Source organism: Stegostoma tigrinum, chromosome 12 (genome assembly GCF_030684315.1).
Source record: "Stegostoma tigrinum isolate sSteTig4 chromosome 12, sSteTig4.hap1, whole genome shotgun sequence".
Lineage (NCBI taxonomy): Eukaryota > Metazoa > Chordata > Chondrichthyes > Orectolobiformes > Stegostomatidae > Stegostoma > Stegostoma tigrinum.
Window position 1 is genome coordinate 40,931,647 of NC_081365.1, and position 16,135 is coordinate 40,947,781.

The window sequence follows — 16,135 nt, forward strand, 5'->3', positions numbered from 1 at the left end:
TTTATATTGATGAAACAAATCCACCACTCCAGCTTATCCGAAATCTCACTTTTCACAATGGTCCACTGAATAAGACTCATTTACTTGGTACAAATCATGAAATTGTATTAATTACTACAGCCAATTTACTGAATTTGCCTTGAAGGTTACCACACGATTGGTGTTATTTGGGTCAGTATTTTAAGACTTTGAGCAACAAATTTTGAATGAACACCAAATTAGCGGGCCTAAACAACCCTTCTAGATTGCAAAAGGTACTCTCTCTTATTTCCTTGCTCTTTCACTACATCCTTTTACATTCTTCCTTTGCGAGTGCATGTGAAAATACTTTTTAAATTGTGATATGTCTCTGCTACAATTTTTATTTAAATAATTGCATGTTTTAATAACCTGTATGAAAAGAATTCTATATATCTTGATATGTCTGTTAATCTCGAGTCTTTGAAAACTCAAGTCTTTATGCTCTTTTAGCCTGTAATTCAACATTCTATTCAACTGAAAAGACTAAAGAATGGATGGACAAACATTTTACAGTTGTATCAAAAGCAAAACGGCATATTTCTTTATAAATTGAATACTCTGACTTGTACAATACTTCATAGGTGACACAATATAGACCACACTGATCTAACTGGATATTTTGTTAACACTTGATCAGATATAGTCATTTTCAACTCTGCACCACATTTAAGAAGATAGAAAATTCCGCTTTTCCACTCATACATATAAATACACATTAAAACACAAAAAAAAACAAGTGGCAGTATAAATACATAATCATTGTCATAACTGGGCGAAACCTGAGGTAAAGATTCAGGCAGTTTATGAGAGAGAATAGTGATGAATACATCACTGTGCTTCTTAGACCGATATATCGTATTGCTTATATTTTTAAGAAAAATGTGCATATGTGCAAATAAGAAAATCCTTTAAAACATAATGATTGCATCAAAGTATTGCCAGTTTTAAAGTCAACAATAACAGCAGTAACAGTGCACAACCTGTTCATGTCACTGTAACTTTTTCATTAGAAATAGGTCATAACACTATTAACTCTCCTGTGCATTGGTTGCAACAATTAAATGTGATATTTTCATATCTAGTATATGGGTGGAAACGTCCTATGCTCTTTTTATTAGAGAGAAGCGATGATGGTGAAGTATCACAAAATGGTACATCAGTCATTCCTTTGCTGCACAGTGTAGGATCCAACATGTTTAAAACCTGCAAATAAAAGAAAAAGAATCTGTGCTAAGTCAGCTCTTGGTAGTACTTATTTGAAGCAGTAATGATTGTAAAATAACATTCAGTTTATTCTAATTGTCAAAGCACAAGGGTACATGAACTTGCAGTTTGCAGTGGTAAATAAACAAATTATTATCGTAGATAATGGGAACTGCAGATGCTGGAGATTCCAAGATAATAAAATGTGAGGCTGGATGAACACAGCAGGCCAAGCAGCATCTCAGGAGCACAAAAGCTGACGTTTCGGGCCTAGACCCTTCATCAGAGCCTCTCTGATGAAAGGTCTAGGCCCGAAACGTCAGCTTTTGTGCTCCTGAGATGCTGCTTGGCCTGCTGTGTTCATCCAGCCTCACATTTTATTAAATTATTATCGTAATTTGTTTCCAGAAGAAACTATATATTTGACTCAAAGACTAAATACTTGGTTTAATTAACAATTGACTAGTTCACTATCTAGCTTGATAACTGTACTAAACTTAACTGATTTATACTTTTATTATGAATCCACTATTGGACAATTTGTAAAATGTTTTGCCATATGCAAACTCATGGAGATGTTGGTTTTACATTTGTTGATCAATTTTGAACCATATCTTTCACAAGCGGCCTAACAGGTCTTACAACTGATTCTAAAGAAAAGGTCCTACATTCAAAATGTCAACTCTGCTTTCTCTGCTGCCAGACCCACTGAGTTTCTTCATAAGTTTCTGTGCTTTTTTTTAGAAAAAGAGAATCAGCATAAGTGGGTCGTGTTGAAGTTGGCAAACTGTATCTGGTTTAACTAACAGGAAGCATTGTTGGGATATGGAGTATTTACAATCTATATTAATGATTTTAATGAAGGGATCAATTGTATTGTATCATTAGCCTATTTAGCTACAGATATGTGCTAGAGAGCACATAGTGAGGAGGACAGAGATAACAAGGTGTAGAGCTGGATGAACACAGCAGGCCAAGCAGCATCACAGGGGCAGGAAAGCTGATGTTTCCGGCCTAGACCCTTCTTCAGAAATACAGAAATTTCTGAAGAAGGGTCTACGCCCGAAACTTCAGCTTTCCTGCTCCTATGATGCTGCTTGGCCTGCTGTGTTCATCCAGCTCTACACCTTGTTATCTCTGATTCTCCAGCATGTGCAGTTCCTACTATCTAGGTGAGGAGGACAGATGTGTCTGTACTAAGATATATTAAAAGTTAAGTGAGTAGGTAAAAAGCTGGCAGATGGGAGCATTATGTGGGAAAATGTGAGGTTCTCCCTGTTCTTTGGCAGGAAGAACAGAGGAGCAGAATAATATTTAAGTGGAGACATTACAGAATTCTCCAGCATAGTGAGATCTGGTTCTCATTATACATGAATTACAAAAAGATAGCTTGCAGGGAAAGAAGGTAATCAGAAAAACAAACTGAAAGACAGTCTTGATTGAAAGAGGGAGTGGAGTAGAAGAGCAGGAAAGAGTCTTGTTTTTTCTTTTCATTCATTCATTCACAGGACGAGGGCGTTGCTGACTAGATAGCATTTACTGCCCATACCTAATTGCCCAGAGAACAGTTTAGAGTCAGCCACATTGATGTGGGTCTAGAGTCACATGTAGGCCAAACCAGGTAAGGATGGCAGTTTCCTTCCTTAAAGGGCATTAGTGAACCAGATGGGTTTTTACGACAACTGACAATGGATTCATGGTCATCATTAGATTCTTAATTCCAGATATTTTATTGAATTCAAATTCCACCATCTGCCCTGGTGGGATTTGAACCTAGGTCCCCAGAACATTATCTGGATCTCTGGATTAACAGTCCAGCAATAATACCACTAGGCCATTGCCTTCCCCTGTAGTACTACCATCCAGAGCACTGATGGGACTGCACCTTGAGTACTATGTATACTTTTGACTCTTTACTTAGGAGAGCATTGGAAGCTGTTTGGAAATGATTCATAAAGGTTGATTCCTGGAATGAAGTGGTTGTGTTAAAAAATTACAGATTTCTCACTTAAGGCAAAGACAAAGACAAAGACAAAGAAACTTTTCCCTTAAAAGGATCATTCATCTTTTGAATTCTCTCCTACAAAGAACAGTGGAGGCTGGGTGATTATCCAAAACTGCTATTTAGAGATTTGATTTGACAAGCTGGGGAGATGGGGTTATGAATGACACACAGGAAAGTGGTGTTAAGATTACAATCAGATCAGCCAAGATCTTCCTAAATGGTACAACAGGCTTAATTCTAATGCTCTTATTTCTCAAAATCTTATAACGTTACATTCCGTACGCTTATTATCTGACAGAAAAAAATCCCAAGTGTTTGTGAATGGCAATATTTTGATTTTCATATCACAATTAATTTAAATAATTAGTTCATTTTATTCCTAAGCCTATACCATTTCAAATAGAATTCGATAGTTCGAATGTGGTGCTAAATCCAGTAAGCATTGAAGTCAGTCTTATTCACATAATTAAGTATTGTACAAAACAGGTATTGAATAGACTGTAAATTAAACATTAATAATTAACATTATTAATATGGTGGGAGGAAACTCAAATGCATTCACCTAATTGTTTGACAAGTGATAGTCAAACAACTCAACTTTAACAATGACTTCTGAAGGGGTAAAATATTGGTCTAGTTCCTCAACATACAAATTGAGTGACAAATCAGACATGTTGGACCCTAAGGACAGTTGCAGCACAAGAGTGTCAATTTACACGACCACTACTGTATCCATTTCAAAGTTAATGTTAGCACACAGGAGTAGGCATTTAATATTGCTCCTTTTGACACTGTCTAACTTAAATGTTGTTAAATTATTAGGATCCAAAATCTTAATGGACATCACGAGATCCATATTAACATTAACAGTACTGCAATAACTCCACCCAACCTCCAGTATTTCTCTCTCATCTTCTCGTCCAACCCCGAACTGTTCTTTCCCTTCCATCCTCCTTACCTATGTCCCCATCCTCCTCCATGCCTACCCTCCCCATTCTGATCCCTACGCTTCTCCTCCATCCGTCCCTCCTGCTCCCCTTACCCCTCCATTCTCCTTCCTTGTAGAATTGTACAGTACCTTTTCAGCCATCTTTTCAGCAGGTGTGTTGCAGAATTCAACCTGTTGGTTGGTCTTTTGTATATTACTTGTGCTCAGTCTTCCAAGAAGTTGAGAATTAATAGCCTCTGCTAACTTAAGATTGACAGAAGCAAGTTCTACAGTGGTATGCGGTTGTGCATTAGGATAATAAGTTTGTTGTCGGCCCCATTGCAGAGATACTAAGAGCTCCTTGAGGAATCTGTGAAGAATAATGAAAACGAATGATTTCACAGCTGGTCCTGCACAGAACTAATCTATACAAGGTGTATGCTTTATTCTAGGTAACAATGATCTTGTCTTTCTGAGCATAATATTTGTAGTGCAATTGTCACTAGAAAGATCTGATCTTCTTGGAGGTGCACCTAATTATTACAGGAGGGTGACTGCTGTTACCTTAGTTTACTACCATTTATGAACGCTTCAGAGATCATAAATTAGTTTCAAGTATTTGAAGCATCATTACAAATAAACATAGTTGCATTCTAAACAGTATTTTCCTCGATTAACATTCTTTAACTAATAATCAGTGTTGAAAGTAGATGAAGACCAAAAATGGTCTGTCATTTTTCCGGGTCAAGGAATCATGTAATTGTAGCATTTGTTACGACCTGTAATGAATGCTTCTCGGCCATTTCAACCAGGCAGAAATATTTGACGTTAAACAGACAGAATCCTTAGTTTTTGGTTTATTTACCTCCCTTTAGATGTTGCACCTAAAGTGATGTTAGCATTTCAACATTTGATATTAAATGATGTATTACAGGATGAAGATTGTACAAACAATAAAACATGACCTTGTTGATTATTACATGCAAAGCGAACCAAAAGACAAAGGCAGGACTTCAATGACTACTTTTCAACGAACCCCCTTTTAACTTTGCTTCAAAGGCAATATAGGTGGGCAACAATACTCTAATTCTGTTAATAAATATGGGAATATATTCAAAATTAACATGACTCTACACCCCAGGAAAATCACTACTATATCAGCTTGGTAATCTTCAGGATATAACATTTCCTTATGAAGATGAATATTAAAATGTATTTTTAAGAGGTATTTTGCAAAAATGTGATTTTATACACTTGTGCATTTTGGTCAATCTCGCCATGTTTCCTGATGACAGGAGACTCAGTGGAGCCCTGTGTTCTCCCTTCATGCACAAACTGTTATCAGCACTTCCTGGCCAACTGTACCTCCAACCATGCCATATACACACACACCCTTAGGATCCCCCCTCCAAATTCACGCACTCCGTATTCCCAACAGTTTCATCGAATTTCACAGTGACCCCACAAGCACATTCATGACCAAGCTAACATGACTCAAAACGAGCACCAATTCACCACGATCAGTTGAAACATACGATTTGCTACTGCCTCCTTAAAGAAGATTCTGATGTTGAACCTTTTTTTCTCTTTTTGCATGGGACAATTATTGCAATACTTTAAGGCTAATCACAATACAACATTTCATTAGATTTTTAACATTTTCATTCATGGCATATGGAAATCACTAGCTAGGCAAGTACATCACTTGGATATACTCATACGCACGGTTCTAAATCCTCTATATCATTGTCCATGAGCAACTTCTGTAATGTGCATATCCACAGAATAGGTGCATTGCTGTAACAGAAATCGGACCAGGGCAGAAGAAAGAGAACGGATGTGAGGTTTTGGGGGGGTGGGGGGGTTGTGGGGGATGAGTCAGAGACAGAGAGAGAGAGACAGCAGGCGAGAAAGCAGACACAATGGAAGAAAGATAGACCGAGCGTGCAAATGGACATAAGGGCAGGGGACGAGAAAGAGAGAGAGCGAGAGAGAGAGCGCGCGAGAGAGAGAGAGAAAGAAAGAAAGATGTGGGGAAGGGGTAAAGTGAGAGGACAGATAGAGGCAACAGAGGGAACCTAGGAGCCAGAATGCCCTCTCTCTCTCCCTCCACCTTCATCGTTTTTCTTCCCGGAATCTGTGATCGTCTACATCTCAATCTTCCATCTCCAACCCTGGTCCCAACTTCTCCCTCTCCTCGTCCTAAAACCCGATATCTCCAATAATCACCCGTCCCACCCAATCACCTCTCCCAAATTCTTCCCCTGAAGCTGTTTGTATGAGCGTGTATGTGCTGCTGTTAGCAAATACAGTATGTAGAAAAAGTGTTTTGTGTCTTGTGAAATTTTTTATGCACTTAAGTGCTCTACAATTTATTTTGATGGAATGACTCTAAACTGCCCCATGGGAATTAGGGATGGGCAATAAATGCTAACTTAGCCAGTGACACCCACATTTGGTGAATGTGTATAAAAAAAATTATCAACATCCATCCTTTCCCTTCCAGTACTCAAGTTTAAACATCTCACTCACTTTTGACTGACAAAATCTATAAATACTAACGGACAGTGCAGATCCTACCTCACTAACTTTGGGACTTTCCATTTCTAACATATTTTCATTTACATCAACTGGAGCCTCTGTTTCCAAATCTAGAGTGGGGGAAGAAAAAGGCTGCTGCATCAGACTTATGAACCATCACCCATGGGCCTGATGAACCTTGAGGAGATGTGATCCACTGCTCCTCCCTTTCCCAAGTCCTCTGGGCACTTGTTTGGCTGCTTGGATGCAACGGTGGCCAAGAGGAAGAGGGGTCATTTTAAACAGAAGTGTGGAATTTTTTTTTCATTTCTTATTTTGGTATAACTTCTAGGCCCAGATTTTGTAGGAAGAACATTAGTAAGACAGTCAGTGTTCATCACAGTGAAAAGGGAAAACCAGACAGCAACATCTGGGTTCTGCACACGCACAAATGAAAGTTTTGAAGGTAAGAAATTTGTGTTCAGTTGCCCTGTTCTTTGCTGCACTGGTACCTTACTGATAGACATATATGAAAGCTGAGGTACTTACCCAGTAGATACTCTCCTGGTATGATATAAAACATCAGGGCCTATCAATTCAGTAAGTGCAAGTCTAAACAGAATGGCTTGATAAGTTACATTGCGACTATTAGTTTAGGACCGGTCTTAATCAAAGTTTGGTGCTGACAGCAGTTTAAATGTTGACAGGGTATTGCGTAATAGATAAAATGTGATATGACTGAAATGGATGGAAACATACTCATGGGATTCAACCATATCTTGACGAAATTGCTCACGCTCACTGAGAAGATCTTGTATTGCACTCTGGGTTTCTCGGACATGACGCTGCAGCGATGTTCTAATGTGTGCTAATTCCTCTGTCATCACTCTGCATGGAAAGAAGATTAAAATAAATGAAATCTGGGTAATTACTGTTTAGAATTTTTTTACAAAATGACAAAGTGTGTCTACAGTTATAAAAATGAAAAGGCACTTAAGAAAGCCATTAACATGGGCCAAAAATCACATTTTACATTATCTATACGGCACATGTTAAAGGAATTTAAACTGCAATATATATTTTTGGGTATAAGATGATATTCTAATCATTTAAATTTCTCTTGGCAACTAAAACCAGGGTATATAAAAGTCTAGGATGTACGAATTTATCTGATTTAACTATTTGTGTTCTTTAATTATGATTAGATAGAGTATGTAGCATAGATCTAGTCCGTGCCAGCATTTTTGATCAAATGAAGCCTTCTACTATCTCTGAGCTGGAGAACTGAATCCAGTTTTGGGCACCACACCTTAGGAAGGATGTACAGGCATTAGAAAGGGTGTGGAATAGATTCACAAGTATCAGTCCAGAGATGAGGACTTCAATAATACAGAAAAATTACTCCAGATTATTTTTCTTGCAAGTTGAAAGCTTTGCTGAGGCACCAAACGTGGACTGAAGTCAAGGGTTACTGTGGGGAAGCCAGTGGAGAACAAACTAAAAATGGAGTTGAGACCACAACCAGATCAACAATGATCTAACTGAGTGGTGGCACAGGCTTGAAACACCGAATGGCCTATTCGTGTTCTTAAGTTCTATATTCCTATGATAGAGGCTTAAGGCAGGAAATTGGACCTTTAACTGAAAAGGGCAGATTTATATGGGCACAAAGAAAATACAGAGGATTGACATTAGGTAAATAACAGGTCCAGCATAGACATGACAGGCCAAATGGTTTTCGCCTGTAATCATTCCATCATCGAACTTTTATCATTACAGCCCTGTGCTCTGTTCTCTCTAATAATAGTTAATTCTTAAATGTAACTATACAATTCATCTTGACTGCTCCTTGTTGTAGCATGTTTCACACACAGTAATTGAGTTTCTTCTGAATCCCATTTTAATTTCTGGAGTCTCAGGCTGCACATCCTAGTGGATATTTTTGTGCCACTTTCAGTGCTCCTATTTGTTTCTATATAATATGGCAACCTGAACTACACACAAGTGTGGTCAAGGTTAACATATTTTTTGTTTTTCAATTCTATCTAGAAATAAATCAAGTGTTTCATTTACTTTTGCTGTGGTCTTATTGTCACAGCTTTTATATGACAAGTGTCATCATACCTCTAGATCCATTTGACTACCACAACTGCCACCCCCACCACGATCCCCACCAATTGGATTATTATTTCCAAGTTATATATTACCTAATTTCCTCACCAAAATGTTAATACATGCATTTTTCAGTCTTGAGGCTCATGCCAAATAAAAGCACAAATCCTTAAATTTGTTAGAGATAATGGGAACTGCAGATGCTGCAGAATCCAAGATAATAAAGTGTGAAGCTGGATGAACACAGCAGGTCAAGCAGCATCTCAGGAGCACAAAAGCTGATGTTTCGGGCCTAGACCCTTCATCAGAGGGTGGGTCTAGGCCCGAAACGTCAGTTTTTGTGCTCCTGAGATGCTGCTTGGCCTGCTGTGTTCATCCAGCTTCACACCGTGTTCTCCTTAAATTTGTTAATGCCTTCTTAAAATTTGTTGCAATCCTCTATACTCTGACCATTCTCCAAAACCCACCACACCATTTGGTATTAAGTGAAATCTTACAAATTATGAATCCTATTGTGGTCCCAAGTACCAATCCTCACGGTACCCCACTTAAACTGTTCATCACACTAAATAATTACTCATTAACCCTTACTGAAATAATTAGTTGGGAATTATTTAACTGGACACCTAGGACTCCATTGGAATTATCACGAGAGACACTCAGTCTTGTGAAGTTAGAACAGTTACTTTTAATTCAGTTTTTAAATGTATGTAAAATTTATTGCACAATTTCACAAGAAGTAATGAAACATTTAAGCAAATACAAGGGTTCAAAATCAGATTTGCGACGTACACGAAAAAGACCACCAGTGCAGAATGGCAATTAGCATTACCTGTTATCATCACTTCATACCTGAACAAAATACTAACAATAATAGTCCTCCCTATTGTTATATGTGGAAATGAACATGAAGCAGAGGAATTAGAAAATGTTAGTAAAATATAAGCCAAAAGACATTGTCTAAAATGAAGTATTTTCTTACAAATGACCGTAAAAGTATACAACCTGCTTGCAAGAAACTTGCTGCGCCACACATCGCATTGTATCGTCATCCGCTCCAGCTGCTCAGAGAGCTGAGCTAGGTTTTGATTCAAAGTCTCGTTTTCCAGGATTAATTGATTTTTTTCACGAGCCAAGCGCTCAAAGTGATACTGAAGGTCATTGCCAACAGAAGCTACAAGTAATTTTTTTAGTTCACGATTTATCTGAAATAGATTAAAAACATTGAGTTGTTAAATATATTGAGTTTTTTTTATCCACATAGAACCTATCAATTATTGTTAATTTTGCAAAGTTCAGTTCAATTCTACTTGTTCTTTGGGGGATGTGCTTGAAGACTGTTGAAGATTGGCAAGATGGTATAGAAACGTGGAAGTGGTGGGTGCATTACCTTTCAGATACCATGCCGTTTGCAAGAGTGATGGCGGATGGCCTTCTCACCCTGAGTCAAGTTAAGTCAGTCTCTTCTGACATCTATCCAGCAGTGGGAGTGCAGCGCAGGCTCAGTTGGGTTAATCCTGGTGACATAGAGTGTACAGACCTGACAGCCTGAGACATGATGCCACCTGCCAACAAGACCTTGCTTTCGTGACTGCCCCCCCACTCCATTGCCTGGTTGAAAGAGTGCAGATCCATTAATGTGACTGCCTCCTTTAGCTGTAGCCCCAGCAATGGCCACATCCTTAATGGAAATGCTAAGCTGCTAGGCATCTGATTGGATGAGCAACCCCAAGAGGCAATTAATTGGCTTCCACTCATGTGCTGTGTACCTGGATTCCACTAACCACGGAAGCTTACCCCTTACATCCACACTTGGCACCAGGACCTCTGGTACCAATCAATAAATCCAACCCCATTTTTTTTTCTACAGATTTCAATATAAACACCCATTGTATTAAGAGAAAGGCAACCCTGCTGAAACGATTTTCTCACTAATGTTTGATGAATGACACAGAGGTCCTCGGGTTTACTCAAAAATATAATGTTATAAAGTGCTGTAAAGACTTAAATTTTTAAATTGAGTAGAAGGTGGTGAAGGAGTGCATAATTGACTGATCTTGCATTCCATGTACAACTTTCTGTTTGCCTGAGACTGATGGATTTTAGTTGTTATATCCAAACCGCCTACTGAGATGATGGCCTGCACTTTACTAATTTTCTATTAAGCAGTTTATTCAACTCATAACTTTATAGCAGATGATGCTAACATGATATAAAAACTAAAAATACTGGAAATACTCAGCAGCCCAGTCAGCATCCGTGCGCAGGGAAACAACGGTATTACAGAACAATGATACAAATACTGAGTTGCTAAGTGCTTTCAACAATTTGTTTTTATAAACATCACATCTGTGATCATAATGTATATTTCTCCCTTCTCCCCCTACATATCCGAGGCTCACCACACCAGTTGCTTCTCCGTCATTTTTCATTTCAAAAGGTCTAGCTTGTTTTTTCTCCTCACAGGTAAGGATGATGTTCAGTTTTTTTCCAGCAATTTGTTTTGCAGTACTTTAACTTATAGTTAACAGCCAAATGTGAACACCAAACTAGAACATGGCTTTCAAGGTACGTTGACACCACTTAACAGTTATTGTTATCTCACCTCAGTCTGTATCCGGATTTGGTTAGCCAGCCCCTCTTTATCTTGTAGGAGTTTTCTTTCTGAGCTTTGCGATTTTTCAATGGAGACTTTTAGTTCTGTCAGTTCTCTCTTGAGTTCAGCAGCGTTTTCTGGATGATTTGACAACTCCCCTTTATGAGAACCTGCGGAGTCATTTAACTTTGTATTCTTTGTAGGAATTTCATGAATTAGAGCTGCTTTGGGTACCAGGATTTTTATGGCTTCTACCTCAACAGCTTGGTCAGGCTGAACCTTCCCAAGCTGAAGAACACCAGGCTTGGTGACAATTTGGGAAGAATTGGAAACTGCATTAGCTCGTGGAGTGTGATGACATTTTTTATTTACTCCTGCGGCATTCTCGATTGGTTTGGCTGATTCTTCTGTTTCCATTCCATCTCCAGGTCCACGGATAGGCTGTACTATCTGAACTAAAATGTAAAAAAGGAAAGGCTATGAATACAAAATTAACAAATTTAGCTTTGATGGCTCAATGATATTGGTCTAGCTTAGACAATATCGTGGCAATAGTCTATGCAAGAGTTGAAATAGTTGAAACTGTATTGATTTGAAATGCTAAGAATAAAAATAACCACTAGGGCCTACTATAATTTCAAAATTTATATCCAAATAAATACTGACCACTCCAAAGCACAATTATTTCACAGCAGACATCATTCAAGCATGACCCTCTCTCGATAATACAATGTATTTTGAAAACTGAAAGAACTGCTGACGTTGTGAATCAGGAGCAAAAAAATGTTGCTGGAAAAGCTCAGCAGGTCTGGCAGCGTTAATGTTTTGTGTCTCCTGATCCTTCCTCTTTCTGACCAGACCTAAAACGTTAACTATGATTTTTTTTCTTCACGATAACTTCTGGTAAGAATACTATTAATATTATTCTTTGAATCACAGTACTTTAATTCACACTTCCTAAATTACACTATTTCAGTTATAGGTATCACATAGGTTAACATAGAAGGCTTAGAAATATTTGAAACAAGCAGTTTGAGTTTACAATTGAAAGACACAAGTCATCCATAAAGTGAAAAAAAGAGAACTGTTATTATCTGACCCCACCATAAAGTAACAAAATTGTAACAAACTTAAACTCTGTTGAGCAGATATTGCCCAACTCACTTGTTCTCCTTTCACAGGTCTCCTAGCACTAATCATCCAAAGGTTCTGAACATTCTTTCTTTCCTGCCCATATCTTCTAGTCCACCTTCTCTCCCATTCCTCCTCCTCCTCCTTAAACCCTACACCCACTTCTGAAAATAACTCTGAGCTTCGTACAAATAATAAAAGCATATTATTTGAAAAACATGTCTGGCAGCTCAATGGCTACATTTTACAGGATTGAATTTAGGCAAACTTCTGAGTTGACTCGATTGCTCTATGGAGTAACCAGTTCTAAAAATTAATAGACTGCATGAAGGATTTTCTGAACTTATAAAAAAGAAATAATTTTTGTACTAGGTGTTCACACTTGCTACCAAAAGAACACTGACATATGACTGGGACTAAGGGTTTAAAATCAATTGCAGCTGATGCTCCTGCATTCTTTTGATCTGGGCAACTTGTGATTTTTAAAAGAATAAATTTAATTGCAAAGATTTTAATTCATTCTTAAGCAAAATACCTTTATTCTCCATCCTGATGACTTATGTCAAAATCCCAACAATGTGTTGAATTTTAGTTCCGTTGCTAATTTTCACCTGGGAAAAAATAATTCAAATTACTCTGCTGAACCCGTTACCAGATCAGCACACACAACAGTTTATTAAGTCATTCTAAGAAGTCTGAAGTAATTAACTATGGGGGAAAAAATTAAATTGTATATTACATGATTCATAACTATTTATTGTTCATTTAAAATTAAAGACATAGTAAATTAGTTTTAGTTTCTATTATTTTCTATCGACTTTATTATGTTATAAATCTTTCATATTTGAACAGATTAGATTATCACAATAATTTATATGTAAATTAATGACATAACACTGACTTAAGTCACTTTAAATTTATTGAGTAGATGCGTATCAAATGTTTGGAATGGAGAAAAATGGAGAAACATTCACTTCATCTTTAAAAGGATTGGAAGGATTAGTTCAGGTACATAAATCTTTTAAGATTGGAAGATGATTATAAAGTTTAAAAATGTGAATTGGATCCTTGGTCTATAAATTGTTTTATACAGAACTAAATGCAACATATCTTATTCAAACAATAGTTAAGTCTTAATTAGAATATTGCGCCCACACTTGAAAAATCCTACTTTTGAGGGAATGTGAAGGCAATTAGGAAAGAACAAGAATTATGATGATGCCAGTGTTGTGAGAGTTATGATTAAATATCACGATCTGAAATGCTGACTTTTTCTCTTCTTAGATTTTGCCAGATTTGATGGGAATTTCCAACAGTTTCTGCTTTTATTTCAGATTTTCGACCATGAGATATAGTAGCAGAATTAAGCCAATTACCTCATCAAGTGTACTCTGCCATTTAATAATGGCTGATACATTTCTCAATCCCATTCAACGTCTGCTTTAGGTTTATTGTGATATCAGAATAGAAATGTGTACATTTGAGATGAGATTAGAGGAACTACGATCTTAACATAAAAGTTGAAGATCTAACATTGCTTTGTGAAGATGCTTCATAATTTTGAAAAACAGAGCAGAATCTTCTCTGCTGCGTGCAATTTGATATTTAAAAAAACAAGTTTATCACAAACAAATAAAAGTTAAGGTTTTTGATTAAAAATATTGCATAGAAATGAACCACCTTGGTAAAAATGGTTGTGGATACAGAATCCATAACAGTACCATTTGAGAGAAAGTAAATAAAGATGTGAAAAATTAAACTGAATAGATAGCTTTTTCAGAGAACTGGGGCAACGTAAGGGAATTTAAAAAATGCTTTAATGTATAGTCCCAAAATACTCAGGACTGAAAACCGTTTTACAAAAAGCAGCACAATAGAACTGGAATCTGAAATAGTTACACTGTAATATTAAAAAGAGTACCTTGAACTATTCAATCATCATGCAATAAGGGTGGAAGGATTTAGAAAATAAAAAATCTCTTTAACCTTGATTGACAGAAGAATAAGGCAGAAATCAACCCAGACGAAATAGCTATAATCAAGGATTTTTATTTAAATATAAGGTATTTAAACATAATGTAAAAGTCTTGACACTGTTTCATAATATGATCACTTAATTCACACCTGCTCTCATAAACATAGCAGGGACTGTATAACAAGTAATACAGTACATTAAATTAAACAGGGGTGCGGTTTCAACAAAACTCAATGCATGCTTGGAGGCGCAGTGTTTTATTTTTTTATTAGATACATTTTTTTCAGAGAACAGTTGTTGGCAATGATTCTGTATTACCATCTCATTTTTAGTTACACTGTTTGCTCCTTTGTTACTTCATGTTCCTGCCTTCCACCCTACAAAAGATCTTCTCATTTCCCTCCATTTTCACCCCTCAACCATCCTCTATTTGCTTAAAATTGGCTTCATTTGTATCTTTCCTAGATCTGACATTAAAAATAAATCAGAAGTGAGCTGCGCTTCTCTTGCTATCAACGCTGCCAGAGCTTAAAACAAATGAGATTCTTGGGTCTTGACAGGGTAGATGAGAGATTGTTTCCCCTGAAGAGTCTAAAACAAGTGAGCATAATCTCAGTGTAAAGTGTTACCTATTTAAATTAGGGATGGGTAGGAACTTTTTTTGGCTCAGAGGCTGGAATTCCTTACGCAGAAGGTTGTCAACGCTGGGTCATTAACTATGTTCATGGCTGATAAGGCAGATTTCGAATTATAAAGGGATTCAACGTGATGGGCATACGGTAAGAAAGTGAAACTGTGGACGATCAGATCAACCATGATTTTATCAAACTGCGGAACAGACTCAATGCACCGAAGGGCCTACTAATGCTATTTTTATGGCCTTATGGAACCTGAGTGAGCCCAGCACGTTCCGTTTTCAACATAGATTTCCAACATTTCATGCTTTGTCTAAATTTATTTCGCTGATTGTAGCCAACTCGAAAGAGCTAAAAAAAACTTCAAATAAGAAAGCAGATCCACCACAGCCTCCAGCCCGAGAGTACAACTAACACGGCAGAAGGAGTTGAATTCTGCACCAGCTTAATTTAGATTGTACTCAGACACTGTAGCGATTGACACAACTAGATTCATGCCAGAAACACTTCTAAGAAAAACGGTTCAAATGTCACTCACCCGGAGTCGCCATTATCTTCCTGCGTGGCAACTTGAGCCCACCTGACAAAACTGGGAGGAGACAGACAACTTCCGGTGACCTTTCACCCCCGCCTCCCAAATAAACCACTTAGATTTAAAAATAGAGGTGATTGTGCTGTTGCAGTCCTGTACGGTCATAAACTTGAGAAATAAAATGTGTTTCACTGCTTTCAATTAAAAACAAAGAAGTTGGATTGACATCCCGTGCCCGCGGCCGTTGCTATGGGTCGTTCAGCCCAACAGAACCAGCACGAGAGGAGAGGAGAGGACGTGTTGAGTGAGGGCCTGTGAAGATGGTGAGAGCCGGCTCCTTGTGGACGTCCTCAGATAGGGGATGTTTTTCTTTAACGTTCATCATGTAACATATCGTCTAGGTGATCTCTCAGAAATCCGGCAGGTCTTCTGAGCGTTGCGCTGTTGCCCTGGACTTGTCTATTATATGCTTGTCAA

The 16,135-nt window shown here is 37.7% G+C and overlaps 2 protein-coding genes across 4 annotated transcripts in view; one reads left to right on the plus strand and one right to left on the minus strand.

Annotated features, from left to right (window-relative positions):
- Positions 1 to 526: 526 nt before the first annotated feature.
- Positions 527 to 15,768, minus strand: blzf1 (basic leucine zipper nuclear factor 1). Its single transcript, XM_048540699.2, has 7 exons — positions 15,665 to 15,768; positions 13,052 to 13,127; positions 11,395 to 11,840; positions 9,795 to 9,994; positions 7,437 to 7,565; positions 4,308 to 4,527; positions 527 to 1,224 (listed from the first exon to the last, which is right to left on the minus strand). Exons 2-7 carry the CDS (start codon positions 13,062 to 13,064, stop codon positions 1,039 to 1,041), a joined length of 1,194 nt encoding a protein of 397 aa, XP_048396656.1. The 5' UTR covers positions 13,065 to 13,127; positions 15,665 to 15,768; the 3' UTR covers positions 527 to 1,038.
- The window catches only part of nme7 (NME/NM23 family member 7), a 137,842-nt gene continuing 137,447 nt past the window's right edge, over positions 15,741 to 16,135 (plus strand). Inside the window, exon 1 of one of the 3 annotated variants that reach the window (XM_048540702.2) lies at positions 15,741 to 15,981. In XM_048540702.2, the coding sequence (XP_048396659.1) occupies positions 15,979 to 15,981 (3 nt within the window). In that variant the 5' untranslated portion in view covers positions 15,741 to 15,978. The remainder of the gene's footprint in view (positions 15,982 to 16,135) is intronic. The other 2 variants (XM_048540701.2, XM_048540703.2) reach the window with 2 other exon arrangements.